The 21,983-nt window shown below is 44.3% G+C and overlaps 2 protein-coding genes across 2 annotated transcripts; one reads left to right on the top strand and one right to left on the bottom strand.

The window, feature by feature from the left end:
- Nucleotides 1-11,568: 11,568 nt before the first annotated feature.
- On the bottom strand, nucleotides 11,569-16,177 carry LOC131556680 (uncharacterized). The gene is made up of 5 exons (XM_058803476.1): nucleotides 16,095-16,177; nucleotides 14,436-14,591; nucleotides 13,389-13,517; nucleotides 13,152-13,289; nucleotides 11,569-12,916 (listed from the first exon to the last, which is right to left on the bottom strand). Exons 1-5 carry the CDS (start codon nucleotides 16,095-16,097, stop codon nucleotides 12,827-12,829), a joined length of 516 nt encoding a protein of 171 aa, XP_058659459.1. The 5' UTR covers nucleotides 16,098-16,177; the 3' UTR covers nucleotides 11,569-12,826.
- A 150-nt stretch (nucleotides 16,178-16,327) lies between these two features.
- On the top strand, nucleotides 16,328-20,153 carry BBS12 (Bardet-Biedl syndrome 12). Its single transcript, XM_058804202.1, has 2 exons — nucleotides 16,328-16,379; nucleotides 17,723-20,153. The coding sequence occupies exon 2, from the start codon at nucleotides 17,739-17,741 to the stop codon at nucleotides 19,863-19,865; it is 2,127 nt and encodes a 708-aa protein (XP_058660185.1). The 5' UTR covers nucleotides 16,328-16,379; nucleotides 17,723-17,738; the 3' UTR covers nucleotides 19,866-20,153.
- The last annotated feature ends 1,830 nt before the right edge of the window (nucleotides 20,154-21,983 follow it).

The following is a 21,983-nucleotide window of genomic DNA, read 5'->3' on the forward strand; positions in this document are numbered from 1 at the left end:
ACAGCCAAAGCAGACTTCCTGCCGTCGGCTGCAGCGGCTTGGGACAGGGTCTGTTCTCAATGTCAGTGAGTAGCACACAGGTCCTGGGTGCTAAGCACAGAAGGAAACTTGTGTGTGCAGCTAAGAGCATCAGAGGGGTTTGGGCTGTGTATTTCTACTGTTGGAAATTGCATCAACTGATGGTATCAGATGCAGATTGGTATCAACTGGGAGTCAGGGAACGTGAATATACCATACCACATTTGATTTTGTCATTGTTATTATGAAGACAACACCCCAAAGACCCTAATTCTAGCTTATAGGAATAACTACAGCCTGGCTAATCTCTACTAGGATTTCACTTCAAATTAGCTCCAATTAAGAATACTTATTTTTCCAGAGATAAGCTTTTGCCAGAAAGAGTAGTTTCCTTTAAATCACTGGATTTAGATGCACATTATAGAACTCAGTACATATGCAGAAGTGTTGGTCTAAGTGGACTACGGAAGGGATCCTTAATTTTGATTTCTGTCTCTAGCTACAGCCTTGCAGTTTCTCAAACATCATCTTTTTGACTGAATAATGAAGGAGAAAATGGTTTCCTGGAGGGGCTTGTGAGAGGCAGAGCACTCACTAATATTTAATATAGACAAAGTTAAATTAGGGGGGGAAAAAAGACTTGCAGGAGATTATTAACCATTTTTTCTGCCAGAAAGGTGCAAAAAGACTTGCAGGAGATTATTAAGCACTTTTTCTGTCAGAAAGATGCAAAAAGAATTGCTGTGCTAGGCAAGTCTGTCTACACATCCTAGAAATTTAATATTTAGTAGAAGTATTCACCACTGCAAGATATTTTTCTCTCTTTTGGTAACCTCCACAAGAAAGAATAAAAATAGATAAACTACATGGGCACCCATCAGTCTTAATTAAGAATATACCTGTCTGCACATGAGGTTCTTCAGAAAGATCTGCTCTTTTGCAGATCCAGATTCCACTCTTAGAAATGCAGAGCAGGAACATCCCCTTAAGCAAGAGCTAAAGTCTTCCCAAAACTAGAGACACTAGTCTGTAGTCTTACCTTTTTTCTAGTGTGCTTCTCCTTCCAAATTACTGATCCATAAAATTGCAAATGCTAATACTGACATGAGAGTGTCCAAAGGAAAAAAACCAATTTGCCTCCATCAATGGCTTCAAGACAAAAGCCTATATCTTCAGTTCTGCATTTCTTTGGTATGAGAAGAAACAGGTCTGAAAAGAGGCTTCTTAAAATAAAAGAAATTCAGCCTAATTGGTTCTGCCTGTGTATTAAATACATCTGTTGGCTTGTGGGGGCTTCTGTTACTCAGAATTGAAGTGAGATTCACTGGAACATTTGTTTACTGTGTATCCGATCAACCACGTTGAACCTTTACCACAGCAACTAAATTAGACAGAAAAGAGCAATGCATTAGGATAGCACTGGCATCTGCAACGTAGTTTTTAAGGTCTGTTCAAGATGAAAAACATACAGAGGTCATAAGCACTGTTACTGGAATGAACTTTTGCAGGAAGCAGGAGACACCCACTTTTTCAGGGCAAAGATTGCTAAAAGGTGTGATGTGACACTGAAAAGGATTAGATATATAAAATGGAGAATATCAGTACAACAAGATATAATTCAGAAGTCTTCAGCGACAGGTGAGAGACTTTACTGCTTAAATAGACCATGCTTGATTCCTCTGGATTCAAATTTGGATGTTGGACTTCGAAATTGCCCAAATTTGCATTAAATAGAAGATGTGTAGCTGAGGGCATATATGTCAAACAAAAAAGAGTTAATAGGCAAAGACCCTGCTGTGAAAACCTGGCATCATCCTCAGGGAATATTTCTTCCTAAAATCCTTAAGCCTGTTTTGGAGTGATTTATTCTAAACAAAAATTTGAAGGGGTTTGCTTTTGGGTGATAGAAGAGGTTTTTTCAGGGTGTGGATTGCAGCCAGCACAAGTTGAGATGCAAGCACTCTGCAGATCACACTGGCCAAAGCTTTTATATCAGGCAGCAGAGTGATTATCACTACTGTTAATCTTCACTTCCAATAATTTTCCTGTACTTTATGAGTAACATGGGGAAACAGCATGATATTGCCTAACAGCTGTCTGAAACCAAATGTGTTTGTATTTGTAAGGAATGAGGGCATTTGGATGAGTACAGCACATAAAGGATTGTGGATTTTTTTACAAGACCTCATGCTGGATTTATCTGTTGTACAGAATAATGCAAACAGTCAGAAAGATGAATAAATTTAATGCTTTCTCTGTCAATAGCAAGAATCCAATGAGAAAAGCTCCAAGGTCATGCAATTAAAGGCTAATCCTGGAACTCAGCAACAGGTGAATGAAGGTTGAACAAGTGAATATAGCTGCTGCTTTTTTAATTATGAGAGTTGGGCTTTTCGAGTGTGTGCCTTTCCCTAGCAATTTTCTGTTCCTCCAGAGACCTATGGACTGTTTGAGGACAGTGAATTGAGATTAATTAATCATGTCTCTCCTGGATTCACAGAGAGGTTTGTTTGTGATTCCAGTTCTAGTCCAAAAGCAAAGTGCTGTTCTCTTACATAAACCTTGTGTCTCTTACATAAACCTTGTGGTATTAAATCAGGGCATAATGAGATCTAACAAAGTGGCAAGTATAATTTTGAAATACTGTGGGTTTTCACTCTTGGTCCTCTCAAGGTCAGTTCCAAAATCTCAAAATCTTCTCCCAGCTCTCCCTCAGTTTCAGTTATATTGTTCAAATTTTGGCATTCCTGTCTGAACCTTCATTTTAGTTCTTTGAACTGCCCAAAGCAAAACTTGAGACATTGTGCTTGACACATTGAGACATATCAGAGTCCTCTTAGGTCTGTGAAATGAGATTTTTCCTCTTTGAAGGTAGAAAAAAACCGGTGTGTTCTTCCATCCATTGCAAAAACAAAACTTCCAAAACTTCCAGATACATCACCCAGTATCGCTGTAGAAATGCCTCTGTAATTAACCAGATTTGGCTTGATGTTGAAGCAGTTCTGTCTCTGGCTTTTCTTTCCCAGCTGTCTAACCTCATTCACAGCAGAGCCACAGGCAGAGGTGTGGTCCTTGCCTGCACAGTCTGCTCTTGTCAACTTATTTTCTGCATTAGTCTCTCACTATGGACTCGTGTTTTCCTCCACTTGCTGCCCCCATGCTTTTGTACCAGAGCAAATCTCAGTGTTGTGAGATAGGGACCAAGAGGAGGTGCTTGGAACTGTTTCACAGGGTTTCTATGTACAAAAGCATTTCTGAAACACTTAAAATCCTTTGGTTAAAGTAGATCAGTATCTGCCAAAAATGAGCCCTCAGGTGCATTTCCACAGCCACATGAAACAAGCAGCCACCTGTGACTGAGTTGTGCAAGTTGTGTAGTACCAACAGGATCCTGGTTTCCTTCATCTTTTGCATCCTCAGTTAAGGCATGGGAGTTGCATTTGATAGCAAGTGCTGTGATGTAATGTAAATAAATCAAACCTTGTCTGGTTTGCTGAAGAAGAAATTATTAAGGGTTTCTGTCTTTTGATCAATAACGGTGAGAGACTTGAATTAGAAAGGAAGCAAAGAGCATTGGTGGAAAATGACCACTGAAAGCCACGTAGACCTGTGTGCCTGAAGACTTTACTGAGTATCCAACGAGCTGCTGAGTTATTAACATCAGACTCTGGGCTGGTAAATTCTCTGCACAGACTTTGGACCCAGCTGTGTTCTGGTGTTTAAAAACTCAAATGGAAAGCTTGACAACTGATAAATTTATCACACAAGTGTGCATTTTTGTGCTTAGTCTTTAACACACTGTTAAAGCCTTCTCCCTGTCCCTTTCCTTTAAAAACTGAAGGCAAACTCTTTACTGCAGGTGGAAGAAGCTGTCAGCTTGTTATAAATGAATAAAGAAGGAAGAGAACATGTCATTGGAGATGTTCCAGCGGTGAGCTGAACTGTACCACCCCTCTGCTTGCTCGCAGATCAAAAGCCAGTCCCTGAAGTTGCATGGCAGCTGTTTCAGAACAGCACCATGTTTCCCTGGGCTCTGGATTGTGCATACCTCAATGAATCACAGCTCCATGGGCAGGGTAGGTATTGGCAATTACACTGGAGAGGCCCTGCTGGAGGGGATCATCTTTACACAAAGCAGGGAGGAGGAAAGATGATACTCAAGCAGGTTACAGTACATTGTATCTGCCAAAAATCTCTCTCACAGCTATTCCCTCCCATAGCCATGTAAAACAAGCAGCCACCTCTGATCACACTGTGCAACACATCCCTGTGTTTAAAGGTGTTCATACTTTTGTGCCAATCTGCCCATTAGGAGGGATTGGGATACAGAACTTGCACTTTCATTGTAAGCCTTGGAGAACTTCCTCCATTGTTCTCTCGTTTGTGTCTTGAAATGGTCCTCTTGTGTCATTCTTCAGTAAAAGGTGAAAATGCATCCAAATCTCCTTTGGAATTCAGTTTTTAATCTTTAAAAAGGAAATCTGGAAAAATGGCACTGGTGTTTACTACTAGGAGTTAGACTGAGGACAGAGCATCATCAGTCTAGGACTGTTCTGTATCCAGGTGATGCTTAAATCTGGATGTGTGTACTCAGTAATGTGAAGATTTTATTCACAAGGTTAAAAATTCCTCTTGTATCTCTAACTGCAGGATTCCCCTTGGCTTTCATGTAATCCTTGCCTGCTACCAAAGCTAATTTTCCAAACCTACCTCTCTGCTTAAATAATTTCTGTGATGTCTGTGCCAGATTAGGTGCAAGTAAAATGCCTGTTCCTCCAAGGCCAGCTCTGATGTACTCTCAGCTTCGTGATCGTCTCTCACTTGCTGTTGGTACATTCCCTTCCACCTCCCACTGTTCTGTGCTCCAAGGCTCTGCCACCCTCCTGATACATATTTAAGAGTGCACATTTTTGGGTGGTTCCGAAGCATCCCAATTTTAGTCATCTTCAGGCTGCTTTTCTAAGAAATGGTTATTGGAAAGTTGTTAACATTCCCTGGATTTCTGGGCAATACTGTCTTAGGTGTTATCAGTCTTCTGCTGAAGCTGAAAGCTTTCTAGGGCATGGGGCTATTACAGTTCTGCCTGGATAGTCCCTAAAACAACTCATATGCAAATAAAAAAGAGTGGTAATTGCTAGGAACTCAGTGAGCATTATCAAGTAACATCTACTGAGGCTGATGTAATGTTTTTAAAGAGATGGGGCCTTGAATAAGCCAGTCTCTCAATGGAAACTGCTGAAATAAGTGTGAAATTATTTCTTTTTGTCTAAGGCTTATGCCACCTTTTGAACTGCGAAAGTTTCAGGATGGCAACAATGCCACAAATAATTGCTGTTCTAGACTCCATTTTCCATTAAATACCTAGATTCAGTTTGAATCAGTGCTTCACGCTTAAAAACAAATCATTTTGTGTCTTAAAAGTAATTAATCTGCCACCTTGACATTTGTAGGTGCTATTCAAAATCCACCTTAAACTTTTGAACTCCAGGACAATGAGCCAGAAGCTCACGTGCAATTCATTGAGGTAAATTCATTCTGACTCCAACATGTAGAAGGAAATTCAGTCCAAGAATGCCGCTGTAGATATTTAGGAATGTCCCAAATGGCCATGATAGATCTGTGAATTATCACTATAAAGTAGTTTGGGCGAAAAGGGAAATGTTGAACCCAGTAAAGGGAGCACCTGTGGTGTAACCAGGTCCATGATGGAGCCAACCTGTGACACCTCCTTAGAAGAAAAACTTGGTATTGATCACCAGTGTTAAAACATCCAAGTGGTTGTATGGTAAAGGAATTGTGGGGTCTTGTTCTTCCCTTGTTGGCATAGATTACAGAGGCAGGCTCTGGCCTGCCCATCAGGCTGGGCTGAAAGCACTTGGTAAGTGGATGCATGCCTAGACAGAGCTAGGAAAGGCTGGTTTGTTTTTCCCTTGACACGTAGCTATTTTCTCCTGTCTGTCCTTTCCTGTGTTTTGGTCAATATGGGCATGGAACAAATGTGACAGGGAATGGATGTCAGAAGAAGTTTCCTCTCCTTTTTTTTCTGCATGGACTTGCTGCTTCAGCTTCCTAGGAGAAGTTTCAGGTGGCTAAACAGAAAGCACAGGGGCAGCAGCTTTGCTAAGGAGGCACAAGGAGGAGGACAAGAAGCCTCCAAGGAAGCATGGCACTGGCCTAAAAGGATTGCATTAGGGTTGTGGGATTGGCTGGGGCTCTGATGCCAGTTCTGAGCCAAGTGGCCTATAAGCCTTTGGAGATTTGGGGAGAGATTGTACTGCCCAGGGCTGACTGAGGCTGTTTGATTGCTTTCCTAAGGCAACCTTTCCCAGTGCCAGCAGAGCTCTCTGGTTGCCACCTCAGCGTGGAAGTGCGCACTTAGGGATGTCAGGTCTCTTCTTGTCCCCTTTACAGGAGCAGCTTCTCAAAAGAGCTTTTGTTTGGAGCAACTGCCCAGACAGCTGGGCAAACCCATGCTGGTCTGTTCCTGTGTTTCCTTTCCCAAGAGCAATACCCAACCCTAGGCTGGAGAGCCAGGCATTGGCTGCCTGACCCAGGATGCTTGTGGTCTTCTCAGAATAACACCACCCTCAACATGAGCTTGGCAAGTGACACAGGGAACACAGGGCAGGAAACAAGATGGATCTGTGAGCAGTGTCTTGGGTTGCTCTCCCAGCAGGATGCTTGCAGAGCCGTCATCTGAAGCAGCGTTGGCAGTATTCAGCCATTACTGGAAAATTCAGAGTTTGAAGCTGCCCTGACTGAATCCACCCAGCTTTGCAATCATGGAATAAGGCTGGGACAGAGATGGGTGGGAGGTGAGACCTTCATTGGAGCCACGAGGGCTGTGCTGGCCACAACAGCATGGCAAGAGCCAAAACTTCATAATCCCCTGTGCTTGAAGGCAAACAGCCTTGGCTGAGCAAGACCAGGAAGGGCAAGGTGTGACGTGCTCCTTGCCAAAAAGTGAGGAGACAGGATGAGGTGGGACAGCAGAGGCCGTTTGCTGGTGGCCCTGGCGTGTCCCCATGGGTTACACACCTTGCAGTGTTGGCCTTGGCAAAGCAGCAGGGCTGTGGGCAGGCAGGGCTGGCTCCCTGGGATGCTGTCGGCGAGGCCCTGGCACGCTGGCCCTGAGCCCGCAGCCGCCGCCGGCGCCACAGTCTCCCCTTTGTTTCTGGTGCCCATGCATCCAGAGGCTGTAGCTGCGTTTCCTACACGCACTGGGAGGATGTGGGATTTTCCTGGCTGCAAAATGCAGCAGCGAGAAGCTCTGCAGGCTGGGCCAGTGACTCAGCTGCCAGCAATAGGCAGAGGACATTTCAGATGGGCTCTCCCTTCTCCATGTGTGCAGCAGCCCAAGCCACGGTGCCCTTGCAAACCTTAATCCTTTTGTTTTCCACCCCACTCCTGATTTTGCCACACAAGAGAAGAAATTGATCTCACCAGAAGGAGACACCCCAACTGGTTTGGAGAAACAAACAGATGATTTTTATTTTCAAAATATTTCATTCCTTTCATCATAGTCATTTCTGCAGAAACACAGTCAGAAGTTGCTGTGTAGGAGTATGGATTTCTGGTAACGAGGCCACCTACACAAATCCACTGCAGGAAATAGGAAGCCCATACCTAAAGCCTCCATTGTCTAAGGCCCAGTTTTGCAGAAGTGCTTAAGCATGGCTTAGTCCTGCTGCAGGCAATGGGAACAGATGATGCTGAGCCCTTGGCAGGAGGGGGTCAGGGTTGCACCATCCTAGACCTTGACTCGGTGAGTCACGGCATTGCAGGCGTTTGAGAGTCGGGAGAATTCTGAATCTCGGCGCAAAAATCCCCACACAATAAATAATATCCTGTTAATTCATCTATTGCATCTTGGGTTGATAGCAGGAAGAATAAAAGTACCTGTTTCTTCCCTTCCACCTTCAAAAAGGTCTTTCATTTCCTGGAAAACCTCCTTTAATTGTGATACATAAGATTTTCAACATTTTCTCTTGGATTTGTAATATTGCTATTTTTAATTTCATTGGCAATAACAGAGTTTTCTGCAGAATCAGCTGAAGCATTTAGCCCAGCCAGACAGTGACCCAGTTTATCAGGGTTCGACAAAACATATTTATAGATATATTTCACAGCACAAGCAGAAATATTATTCAAACCTCTTGGCCATTTCGATGAGTACTTTATTGGTTCCTAATGTTAAGGAGGAGGATGAGAAAGAGCCATGTTAAGGGATATATTTACTGAACATTAGTCTCAACTGTGGTAATAATCTGCTTAGAGAAAATAATTAGTAGTAGTTTTAGCACCTGTTTGCCTGATATCTGCTCTAGATGGACTGTACCTTCACTAACATGGATTTTTTTCATCTAGGAAAAAATCTCTTTTTACTTCTGCAAAAGGTACCTGTAATTCCACAACTAACATCAATAACTTCATTAATAATTTAGTTAATCTGATAGGGGAGAAAACAAAAACAAACCCTAAAAACTTTGTTAAAATTATGTCCTTTCCAAAAGGAGCAATTCTGCAGCAATTCTGTTCAATCTTATGAGTATATTATGGACTGATTTAAACAAAACATTCAAAAGATTTGTGGAAACCACACTTCTGTTGATTTCTTGGTGAATCATGTCCTAAGCTCTTTAAAGAGGAAACATGGGTTGCACAGACTTAAAATTTACACTGAGATGATCTAATACCATGTTTTTAGAAGCTGCTTAAATGTTGCTTTTTTAAACTGAAATACCTTTAATCTACAATGTTGGTGGTCACTTTTTCCTTGATGTTTATAGCTTTTATAGTACTTCTTATTTGGATGTCTGAAAAAATTTAGAGGAAAGTATGTTTATCTGTTTTCTCTATATTGAAATGGAGAAGGAACCATACTAGGAAGCAATTTCAGACAATAGCATGGATGTGTGAATTACGTTGGTTTTGCTCCATTGCACTAAGCTATGTTTTTGGGTCCAAAATAATGTTGGAGATGGGCTAGGTTAGGTGTTCCATTTGCTTCCTATGGAAACCTGTTTTTATGGCTTTATTTAATGTGGGGGGGAGGTTCATTTCATAGTGAAACTTATGTCACTGCTAGAACCAGTCAGAAGCTTTCAGAGGAAATAAAGTGGCCTTGAGAGCAAGGGAATTTTGCACCTTTGCAGGCTAGGCTTTACAGTTTGTTTTGTTAATATTCTTTGTATTTAATCTAATTCAGACAAGCAAAAAAAAAAAAAAGCCTTGAGCAATTTCAAGTTCAGCAATTAGTGGCAGCCAGGACTGCAAAGAGTTCAAGAGCTGTAGGTTTAGGTCCCCCCAAGGCCATTGGAGTTATGCCACATCCCTAAAGGTCAACACACTCACCTTGGGGACAAGAGTCTAGTTGTCAAATCCTCGTTCCTGCTGAAGCAAGGCCACGATTCCAGCTTTCCCACATCCCAAGGGAGGGCCACAAGCATCCTGCAGCAAGCCTGGCTCTGGCTCTCAGCTGGAAGTGGTTCCATTTGATAGCAGTATTCCCAAAGGGACAAAAGAAATCTACAGAGTGGTCAGAGCACTCGGGGGGACTGTGTGAAAGGCAAGTTGAGTTCTCTGCTTTCCTGAGAGAGTGCCTGCAATTATTGATACAGAGTGGGAGTTTCAGAAAGTGTGGTTTGGGGGTTTAGCTTTGAACAACTGACTAATAATTACATCGTTTTACACATGGCTTGTGAGAGAAGCATTGCGTTCTTCCTTTCACAGAAAATAATTCTGTATCCAACCACGTATTTCAAGGCCAGTCTGGATGATGTTTGTATGCCTACTTTCCCTCCTCACTGAAAGCCACAGCGGAGGCAAAGCAGCATCAAAGCCTCACGCACCTCACACGTCAGTAACTGGATGCCCTCTAGCGAGGCTGCCACGCTCTCAGATCCACCGGCCCTCGCTGTACTGGGAGGTGCGACACAAAGGAAGCTGGCTTTGCAGCGTTATCCCCTGAGGCTGCCTTTCCTCAAGTGGCCAAAGCTCATCTCAGCCTCTAGACGGAGCACTTTGCTGCCCTGTGCCCTGCTCAAAATCCACTTATGCCGTCCAGGGGCATTTAAAAGTAGCTGGCGTGTGGCAATGTTTGGTTTCCAAGGAGTTAACATTGAACATTTCAAATGCTTTGTGTGACTCCACCAGGCAGTTTGCAGGATGTGAGAGTCTTCAAAACTGTAAATGACCAATTTAAATATCTTAATATTAAATGCCTCATCAGTTTATGGAACTATTTGGGCTCTGTTAGTAAGACTCCTGGCATATGAATGTACACAAATGTTTCCTGTGCTGCTTCCCCCCATCCTCTTTTAAATGCCAAGATTAGGTGTACCTGAAAAGGAACCTTTTTTCTTCTGCAGTGTTAGAAGCTGATCCTGTGCTCATTGCTCTGAAAACAAACTCACACCTAATGAAGTGAGAGCAAGCACTCCTTGGCAGTTCCTTGGGTCTTTTTTCCCTAAAGCCAGCTGAAGATTTGCCGTGGTGTGGGACTGGCAGGACTGTGGGACTGTACTGTGGGCCTGAGAGATGATGCAGAAGTTAGAAGCTGCATGTGGGAGATTAAAATTGCCATGCAATTGTCATATTTTGGAATATAACTTGGAAGCAATTTTTTTTCCTCTTGAACTATTTTGTATTTTATTAAAAGCCTGGTACTTTTCCAGTTCAAAACATATCTCATTAGAAGATATTTGCAATATTATCTCCCAAACAGCTGTTTACCTTTACCAGCGCTTTGACATTTAAGTGTTTGCCAGACACAAACTGCAGTTCCACTTTCCTTTCTGTGCAGTGTCTGCCTAGAATGAACACTCAGAGTGAAAACCAGGCTTTGCTGATGGTGCAGAGGGAGGATCTCAGATCTCAGCTGGGTGCACACAATGAATGTCTGGATTGCAGCCACCTGAGGGGAATCTGCAGGTGCCAGGTAAGGACCCACTCTCGTGTCAGCATAAGGAGAAAAGGGATGCAAAGGATGGGTTTACAGCCACCTGCCAGGCTGAAGAGGGCATGATTTCCCTCACTATCCTGCAAAATAGAGCACCATGAGATGCTTGTTAACACTTGCAAGTTTTGTGCTCATTCAGACACTACTTGACATTCCAGACTTCAGAGATTAATGGGCAAGCCAGAAATAACATTTCACCATTGTAGCACACATGGCAGGGATGATTGTGTGGCTTTTTCCTACCTTCAGGGCAGATAATGGGATTAGAACAGGAAGAGAGAAGTGACATGCATCATAGGTAAACCACAGTCATCAATCTCTTCCTGTGGCAGCATAAAAAAAGTACAGTCACTCTTAATAGGCTCTGGGATTCCCCATAATCAACTAGAACTTCAAATTTCCCTTTCTGAATATATGTGGTTAGTGCTAGAAACTTTTAGTCAGCAGAGTGGAAGAGGAATTACGTGACAGACTACTGCACCTAAGAATTCCTCTCTTAGAAAGAAGAGATAAATGAAAGTGAAAATGGGCTTGTTGAACCATTTAAGACTTTAAAATAATTAAGGAAAAAAGAGAATAAACACAAAAACTTCTTAACTTGCAAAACAGTTTTATTTCACACTTATACAAAGGTAAAACATTTTAAAACACTTGCAGTAGTACAGATTACATCTACAGCCACCATGTTAACAGGGGACTTCTCAGGCCTCTGAAGTTTCACAGGATTTGAAAGTTTTGAAGCTGATTGTCTATACAGGATAAACCCTCCTGCAGAGCAACATAATCACATAGCAGGCTGTGTGTCACTGCTCTAGAATTCAGAAGGAAATGTGACTCTCCAATTAGTCCTGGATTAACAGTATATGAAAGAAATACTGAAGAAAATGAAGGTACTACTAAAAAAAACCACCCCAAAACCTGTGATGTGCAAAATTTGGATTTGGACTGCATGGATTTAAAATATTCAGCGCTCCACAGATGTCCATGGTGAGCTACTTTTACACTTCAGATGCAAATCCTCTCTGCAGTGCAACTGTCAGCAAGACAAAATTTACTCTCCTGCACCATGGAACTGAACTTTTTAGGTACCTGAAATCCTGGAATAACAGAAGCTCTGGGGATGTCTGGGGAGTAAGAACAATGGCACAAGGTGTTGCCTGGTTATAAACAATAAACTTTGGTCACCCAAGCAGGTTACATTCAAGTTTCATTCTGGTTTCAGGTGATCAGCTAAACACAAGAACATCTATGGATAGCACAGAGCTCCAAAGGAAGAGCCAAATCTACATTTGCTTTCCATTAAATCCAGAAACAACTTGCTATAGGAAAACAGTGTTTCATACAGAAATACAGACAAATATACAATTAATTTTAGAGTCTTTCATGGAAATAAACAACAGGAGACAAATACCAAAAGATAACCTAAAAAACCTTCAAAGGAATAAAAAATACTGTGCTTGTCCCTTCAATCAGTAACCTTAGAAAAGGCAAAGTATCCTTTCCCAGCAGCAGTGGGCATCTTCACATCTGAAGTGAAGTATCTTTTAGTTAAATAGTAAAACACACCAGTTTTTATCCAAAATGGCAATCAGGGAAGTTGTTATGGTAGAGGGGAAGGGACCCTGCCTTGCAGTATCTTCCTTGACCTCTGCAGTATCTCATTTTGGCAGTACTGGGTACTGCAGCCCTCCTTCCCCAATTATCTTTGTTGAAAAAGAGAAATAAACCAAAAAATCTGCCCTTTCAGACTTTGTTCACGTGGCAGAAAACATGCAGAAGGCACAAGCCCAGTTTTTAAACCTTTTCCAGGTTATCTTTTGGCCCAGCTGTATAGCAAGGCAACAAATATTAGTATAAGCTAGTTTTCTTCATGATTCTCAAAAATTCTTGCTCGCTTACTTCCCCATCTCCATCTCGATCAGCTTCATCAATCATTTCCTACAAAACACAGTGTACATTTCATCAGGCACTGGACTCTAAACACAACACAATCCACCCATTAAAACAACAATAAATCAGAGGCACATCATGTGAAAACAACAATGGATTTGACTGCTTTTCATATTTCTGATCTCTCAGCCCTTCTGAAATAGGAGTAAATTCCCACCCAATCCCTGGGATCTACAGGAATGGTCTGTGCCTGTTAGAAAAGCTCTGGCAAATCAGAATTTACCTGAAGTTCTTCATCTGTTAAATTTTCTCCCAGCTCCTTGGCAACCCTTTTCAAGTTTTTGAATGAAATTTTTCCTGTGCCATCATCATCAAATAATCTGAAAGCTTTCAGGATTTCTTCTTTTGAATCCTTTTCGCTCTAAACCAAGAGTAAAGCATATGTTAATCAGAAAACCCCTGACACTGAGATGTCCCTTTCTCTTATGCTGCCACAAGAACTTCTGCTAAGAGTTCCTACCATTTTTTGTGTCATCATAGCTAAAAAGTCTTCAAAGCTGATGGTGCCACTTCCTTCCTTGTCAATGTCTGCTATCATCTTCTTAATCTCTTCCTTCTTTGGCTCAAAGCCTAAGGCACGCATTGCAACCTGTGCCAAAACAGCAAGACCAATTCTGTTAGGAGGCCACCAGAATTTTGGGGTAAGAGCTGAGCTAAAGCCTGTTTCATTTCCTTGTCCAGAACTCTAGTCACAACCATGGAAACACCTTGGTGTCCTCTACCATCTTCTTTCATCTTGCTGAACAATAATAGTGTTGGTTTGATTTTTTATGGTGTTGTTTTTCCTATATAGTAATGGAAATCCATTGTTTATATCAGGCAGAGGTAATTTTCAGGTTACAGAAATTGAGATTTCAGAAATTGAGGTTTCTCATGCAGAAACTGAGCAGAGTGCATGTAAGAAATCAAGGTAAAGGAGGTAAGTAAATTTAAAGTGTTCATGCTTACAAAAAAATCAAACACATAAAATCACAGGGAGACAACTGATATTCATCTTCCCCTTGTACTACTGTATGTGTGCAAGTGCACACACACTGCCTGAGTTGTAATTGAAACACAACTCAGATCTCTTTTTTGTTCTTTTTTAAATTAAAAACCAGGTATTTTTTGGATTACATATATGCAAATATGGTTGTAACTTTCCTGAATGCATACGAAATCTGTGTTTAGTTCTCAGGTGAAGTAAATATTTGATACTCTGATACTCATCCCAGAACAACAAAAGTCTACTTCCCAGGAACAAGCACCTTAGTCATGAAACCTGAAACTGTTTAGTTTCTCTAAAGCTCAAAGCTGTCAGATTTAAACAGTCACACAGAGAAGCCTTTCTGCTTCATGCATTACATGCAGAGTGCACCCCAAATTCAGTCATGACAGCAAGCCATTACTCTTCCTTGTACTCCAAAAACTGCTTTAAAATAGGGTTGGACAAACAGAAAATGCAGCTACAATTTTGAGATCAAAGATATTTTCATCTCAGAGGAAAAAGAAAAAAAAGTTTGAAAACCTTCAGTTCTTTTATGTCAATGCTTCCAGATCCATCAGTGTCAAACAAATCAAAAGCTTCTCTGATCTCCTGCTTTTGCTCTTCTGTAAGTTCAGGTTTCAAGCCACTTTTCTTCCTCTGGGCTGTACCTAAGCCAGGTTTTCTATAGTTGGATGCCTTCAGAAAGTGAAGGGAGAGAACAGATAAGCAACAGCACCTTCCTGGGAGAATTTCAAATACACTTAATTATAAATGAGAACAGTAATACAGTAGAGGTGAGAGATATTTCCTTGCTGCCAATGATAGACATTGAGTGTCTAGGTCAATTTCCTTACGTTGTTGTAGAAAGAAAAAAAGAGATTTTGTTTCTGGGGAATGTGGATTTGGCCTTCCTGTTTTCTGTTTTAAACTGAAGTATTATCAATTCAAGGAATAATGCCAAAAAACCAGGTGGACAGCCTGAAAATGGAGACTCACTGATGTGACCATGACCCTCTGCACCTCCTGCCAGTTGCCTTTCCTGCAGGTTTATGTGAAACATGAGTACAGCATCCTCACAGCTAAGGAGGGTGGCTGCTTAGGGTCTTGGCTGTAAATAAGACTCAAAATCAGCCACTCCTGTGGGAAACAAGTGTAAAGGGAGCTGTGTGGCTCCAGGCTGCCTGTCCATCAAGTAGATGTGGGATCAAGCAGCAACATCCAGTGGGAAAGTGAGATAACAGACGCTCTGTCCCATAAGGAGAACTAATCTGCTTGTGCTGAGCTGGTGCATCATTACCCAGGACACTTCCGAGACTTTTTCTGCCTCTGGTGTAAGCCAGTGCAGGACAGAGTGTCCCACACACCCATACAGCAGGGAAAAACTCCTTCCTCAAGTATAATTTTGGTTTTAAATCAGCAGCAGACAGATTTTCGTCCTGCAGTCCAATCTGCACAGGATTGTGGAAGGAAAGGCAGTCCCTCCCACCCCCAGCTCCAAGTGGCTAGGCTTTATAGAAGTAAATAAAACAAGCACAAGGCAAGGGATTTGTTACCTAGTTACTGCTGACCAGTGGCTTGCCTCTGCTGAACTGTTAACTTGTTTAGGGTTGGGATCTCTCTTTTAACTAAGAAGATTCCATTTTCTTCTATTTGTTAATGAAATTTCGTTTTCCAACGTGATTTGTCCCTCCCAGGCCGGACTGCAAAGCCATTTGTCTGGCTCACCCCTGACTTCCCTGTGCTGCTATTAACACACGAATCAGACTTTTACTTTTATATGCTGCACTGGGAAGAAGCCACACGAGACCTTTTCCTGCCTCCGGAGTCTTACTGTTCCATTTATTTCACATCTGACTCGTACAAATAAATCCCTTTCAGGTTCCACCTCCGGGCCTGGCCGGTGCCATTCCGACAAGGCTGCCCGGGCCGAACGCTGAGCTGCGGTCTGTGAGCTGTGCCAAGAAGAACCAGGCACGCCGAGAGCCGGTGACGTGTTTTGCGAATCCCGGTGTTTTTCCGGGCGCGTTTTTCCCGTTGAAGTAGGGGGCCTTTCCGGGGTGCGCTGTGCGAGGTAACCGGGCAGCAGCGACGGCCTGGGCAGGGGTGGAACCTGAAGGAGGTTTGCGGGCGGGAGGGGGCGGAGGGGCTCGGGGGAGGCGGCGGTGGGAAGGGAGCCCGCGGCGGGGAGGGCGCGCTCACCATCCGGCCGGGAACGCCGCTCCGGGCTGGCACCGGGCGGGACGAGACGGGAGCTCCGCACCGCCGCGCGCAGCCGGCACGAGCCGCCCAGCCGGCCAATGAGCGGGCGGAACGAGGGCGGGAAGCCGCCCCCCCTCACGGCGCCGGCCAATGAGAGCGCGGCGTGCCCGTGAGGGACAGCTGAGGGAGCGCGAGGGCGGGCCCGCCCGCGGGGAGCCTGAGGGAGCGACGGCCGTGTCCAGGCAACTCCGTGTCCAGGGAAGCGGCGGGAGCGCGGCCCCTCCGGTGAGACACCCGCACCGGCCCGCCGGGCACCCTCCGGGCCGCAGGAAGCGGCCAGGCCGCCGCCAGTGCAGTTCCGGTGTGTCCGCTCCGGGCGGCTTCCCCCCGGCCGTGTGGAGCGGGCGGGCCGGGACGCGCTTCCTCTCCCTAGCGATAGTAGGACATAATATTCAAGCGGACTTTCGCTGTGTGGGATGGGGAGAAAGAAAAAAAAAAAAAAAAAAGCTTTTTGGATTGGGAATAGCTACGCAAGGGGGCCTTTAGGGAGCTGGAATAAATGATGGGAATAAATTCCAGTACCTGAAGGGAACTTACAGGAAAGATGGGGCAGGACTATTTACAAGGGCATATAGTGATGGGACAAGGGAGGATGGGTTCAAACTGACAGTCGATTTAGATTGGATATTAGGAAGAAATCTTTATTGTGAGGGGGGTGACGGACGGGAACAGGCTGCCCAGAGAAGCTGTGGATGCCCCATCCCTGGAAGCGGTGAATGCCAGGTCAGATGTGGCTCTGAGCAACCTGGTCTGGTGGAAGATGATCCTGCCCATGGCAGGGGGTTGAAACTGGGTGATCTTAAAGGTCGCTTCCCACCCAGACCATTCTGTGATTCTGTGATGTGAATCTGAGCATAAGAGTTACAGGACTCAGGGTTCTCAATTCTTGCTGTGTATACTTTGTTATTCAAAAAGGGAGCTTTATTTTAATCTGCATCTGCCACAGGACCATGGTGTGGAAGAGATTTTGAGTGAAAGATTTCTTTTTGATGTGCTAAGAATGAATAGTTGGTCAAAACTTTAAAGTCTCAGCAGTTTGTAAGTTATGAAGAAGTGGCATTGCTTTCATTTTGCTTAATGAAGAATTCATGCATGTTAGTTGGACTAAACAGAATTTGGTATAAAATATGTTTTCCCAGACTTGAAGGTTAAAGTCAGCATGGCATGACTGTTGTTACCAAGAAGGATCCACACAGAGCTCTTGAGTTTGGCATGTAATTTGTCCATTCTGCTCTAATGAACTTTTGCCCTCAGTCAGGCAAATAACTGAAATTCCGGACATTAGGGCAGGAGGAGGTGGTAGTTCCACACAGCCTGTATGCCAGAAGTGTAAGAAATCGTGGGAATTAACAGCTCTTTACTATCTGCCAGCCAGAAACAATTCCATGGTATTTTAACAATGCCCCATTTCAGCAACTCTGCCCACTGATTTCTCAAAATAAACACACAGTAAGAAAGGTTGATATGGAAGAAAGCCATGTTCAGGGGTACACTGTTAAATTAATTTTTGGTGATTTGTGCTCTGGTGTGCTGTGAGGATGGGGCAGTAATTTGTCATCTGTTCACAGATGCTGCCCACTGCCCATGGCTTTCAGGGATGTGAATGCCAGGAGACACATTGGACTCCAGCAACTCTCAGCCTTAGCATCCAATGGGAGAACATTCCTGGGGCCAGTGAAATCACATAAATTCATTGTGGATGAAATCACCAAGCAGAGCACATTGATTTGTTCTGCTGTTAGGCTGCTGGAAAGTTTGGATTTGACAAGTGCTGTTGGGCAGCTTCTCAACGAGAGCGTTCAGGCCCAGAAGAAGGAGTTTAAGACGGGGATGAGCACCCTGTTGTTCCTGGTTGGAGCGTGGAGCAGTGCTGTGGTGGAGTGCCTCCAGCAGAACGTTCCTGTTCCAGCTATAGTGTCTGTGATGTCTGAGGGGTTGAACTCCTGCTGTGAGAGAGTCCAGTGTCTTCAGATACCAACACACGATGTGAAGAAAGAGCTGTGTTCTAGCAGAGTTAGGCCAAAGGATTCTGAAAGCAAAACTGGCCAAGCTGGACGTGATGCTCTTACAAATCCTTGGGATTTGCTGTGTTTTCAGAGAGATATTTCTGCAACAGAAGAAGTAATCCAAATAAATTCTTGTTCCCATCAAGGAGATGATTGTAATTTTAACAAGCTCCTGGTTTCACCCTTGGCTGGCTTTGGTTCAGTGGCTTCATTTGTCAAGGCAGCGGGTGACAAAAGTTCACCTGCGCTGTCTGGAAGTGCTGGTACTGCTTCCAGCTGTATCACACGGAAGTTAACCCACAGCAGACACTTCAGCACTCTAGGGAAAGGCCCTTCTGCAAGTCAGCAGGGAAGTTTTCAGGGACACCTTTCAGGACCAGCAGCAGATGTGTGTGGGTGTTGTGGTTTAGGACACCTGGCAGTGGCTCTGAGCCACGGAAACCAGAGCAGCGTGAAGCTGCTACAAAGCATTGCTGCCTATCAGCAAGAGAGAGCAGAGGGCAGTGGCAATTCCCAGATTAATATAGCAGAGATTGTGACGTGCTGTGTGCTGGGCCTGCCCGAGAGCTATTCCTGTGTCTCCCCGGGCTTTGTCACCTTGGTGTCACCAGAGCAAGCCTCAGTCATCAAACGCTTTGCAGACAAACCCCTCCGCGTGCTGCTGATGGATGGTGACCTCACGGAGGGGTACCGACACTTAGGGTTTAACAGACCACCCAATGTAAGGACCATCTTGGAGCATCCCAGTCCACAGGGATGGGCAGGAGATGCGTGGCTAAGCAGAACGTTGGATATTCTGATGAGCTTTGAAGTAAACCTGGTTTTGGTCAAAGGAAACGTGTGCAAGAACTTGATGGAGAGGTGCACGGCCAGCAGGATACTGGTAGTTGGCTGCGTGGCCCGGGATGTGCTGCGTGCCTTCGGGGCAGCCACGGGTGCCCGGGCAGTGACGTACCTGAGCCAGCTGAACGCTGCCTCCGTCGGGAGCGGGGCCTGGGCGGAGCTGTGGAAGAGCAGCGATGGGCGTGCGGTGGATCTGGGCGAGCTGCTGCCGGCGCGGATCAGCGCGGGAGGCATCGCGCTGCTCACGGCCGTGCTCACCACTGCCCTGCCTTGCAAGGCGCAGCTCCTCGAGGACCAGTTCTGGACTTTGCTGTATCGGCTCCATCACGCTCTGAAGGACGGCAGGGTTTTCCCTGGGGGCGGTGCGGTGGAGCTCTTGTGCCTCAGTCACATCCAGGCGCTGGCAGAGCAGCCCGGGCGGCCGGGAAGCGACGGAGCTGCGAGAGGGCTCCCCAGTCCCTGGCTGGCAGAGCATAAACCCATTGTGCTCCAGGCACTGGCGAGCGGCTGGAGGCGGTACCTGGCCGTGCTCCTGCGGAACACTGCGAGGGCCGGCTCGGAGCTGGAAGCAGGTGCCTCCGTGGATCGTCACCTCCAGAAAGCAGCGGCCTGTGGCTCTCCCTCAGCTTACATTTTGGAACAGTTTAGGAGAGGGGGAGTGCTCGGGAGTGGCTCTGAACCCGTCCCTGAGCAGGTCACAGGTTTAAGGGTTTGTGATAACGTTGCAGCCAAGACGGAGGCGTGGAGGAGAGCTCTGGACCTGGTGCTGCTGGTGCTTCAGACTGATGCCGAAATTGTCACAGGCCCCAGAGGGCATCAGATCCTGAACTCACCTGTGTCAAGCGAATTTATGTTTTTATAGGATTTTGAGGATGTGTAAGTCCGTGGGAGAAGGCTGGGTGCTACCTAGATGTCTTTTTATAAAGCAAACAGTGAGGTGTGATTGGGACTTTAGAATGTAACAGCAGAAGTCAGAATGAGAGACAGTCACAAAGTGATTTCTTATTTCTAGAAATGAGAATTAAATAACAAACAAAAAACCACTTGTGGGTTTATCTCTAACCCAGGCCATGCATTTCTAGCTAATGGTATTGCCTGTGTTGATGTCCCCTAATGTCTTCTGAAGAAAGGTGGAGATCTCTTACATTATATTGCTGTACTTGTGTTAAATGAAAGAATATTTGTAATTATTTCTTAATTAATACCTTTTTCTTAATTTCTGTACATTGCAAACATAAGAGTTAAACTTGAAATAATGTGAGTGTTACATTTTATACTGAGAGTTTGTATTTATAGATTCTATTTTTGCATATTTATATGGTCCATACATCTCTGATTTCCTAATGTAGACCCTCTGGAATTTCCCTGGTTTTGACCAATTCAGGCTGAATCCTTCCTTTTGGTATTACAGACTGGATGCATCTCTACACAAAATTTTCCTTTACCTTCCCAACTGGATTTTTAGATCATTTCCATGGGGTCTTTCAGCTGTCCTTGCAGAGAGGAAAATGTTGCTGTTAGTTTTCAGTGCTGGGTAACAACTAAATCTCTCCTGGTGACTGAGGCACGGCATTTTTGCTGTGTTACAGCACTGACAGTTTGAAAGCTGGGCATGGAGAGCTGGCACTTCGTTGCAACAGAGAGGTGTGTAACTATGGTGATATTTTTTTTCTGAACTTGGCATTCTGAGTCACACTGAAAGTGAAATGTCTCACCAGTCTGGTGAAAATAGAATGGAAAACGAATGGAAATGGTGATGCTAAAGAGAATCCTTGTATTCAAGAGCTTTCTCATGAAAATGCTCATGGCTGGCAGCACAGATAATAAAATTCATCCACAAATAAGGTTTAGATGCTTATTGGGGGTATCTGTAGTAAAGTCATGTTATGTCTTTGACCTGAAACTAAATATTCTGGTTTTCTGTCAGATCCCACAGTTTGGTGGATTTTGGCAAAATACTGTAGGGGCTTACAATTTTAAGTTGGAACAGTAGTTCCTAGTAGCATAAGGATCTCGTTAGAATACAGTTTTGATCATCCTGCAATTTTTATTTTCATTATTAGAAGGTTGGCAATTTATTATGTAGCTTCTGGGCCACATTCTTGATGTACCAAGCTGTGAGAAAGAGTCTGGTAGATCAAAAGAGACAAAAGGAGCTGGGGCTGTTAAGTGAGAATGAAATGGAAACACAGCACATAAATAAATATAAACAGACTCTGCTGCTCTGCAAGTGTTTGCAGCTCATGTTGGGCTTTACACTGTTTTTCTCGAGCCTCCTGTACTGAGCATTGCATAACCCCTGTTCCCAGGGAAAGCTCCACTTGGACTTTATTTGAATAATAGAGTGAAGTGTGTTATGGAAAATCTGCAGACAGGAATTGTATTGAGGTGCTCCAACATCTATTTATGGGACTCTTAGGCACTGGGAGCTGACGCACCAAATGTTGAGAAAGTCCAAAATGATGTAATTTTTCCAATCAGGCTTTTGAAAAGCACATCATGATATATTTAAATGTTGTGATGCCAAACCAGGACAAGAGGTTTTCAAAAAAGCTGTCAGATGTTACATTTGGATTAATTAATGCCTGTTTTTGTACAGGCCAATGAAATGGAACCGTTTATAAACTGGGTACATCCTGTATCCTGGGTTACTTAAAATTCTGTCTGATGTGCACAGAAGATTGCCATGCAAGCTCTCCTCAAGGCATCCTCTCCTGAAATTTGGGATACAACATTCTGCTGTGGCTCCCTCAGCCCCAGGTCTGCTAAAGCTCTCTGCACCATGGAGTGGAGATCCCGCGCATGTGTGCCATGGCGCTCGGCACAGAAATGATTTCAACATCTGCCACAGCTCCTGCCAGGCAGAGGCTCCTCCTCTGGACACAAAGGCTGTTTGTGTAGAGCATGGTGTGATGGCAGAGCTAAGCTTTCACATGTGATGTGCTTGGGAAATTGGGAAATGGCTGAGATTCAGGAGTTG

Source organism: Ammospiza caudacuta, chromosome 4 (assembly GCF_027887145.1).
Source record: "Ammospiza caudacuta isolate bAmmCau1 chromosome 4, bAmmCau1.pri, whole genome shotgun sequence".
Lineage (NCBI taxonomy): Eukaryota > Metazoa > Chordata > Aves > Passeriformes > Passerellidae > Ammospiza > Ammospiza caudacuta.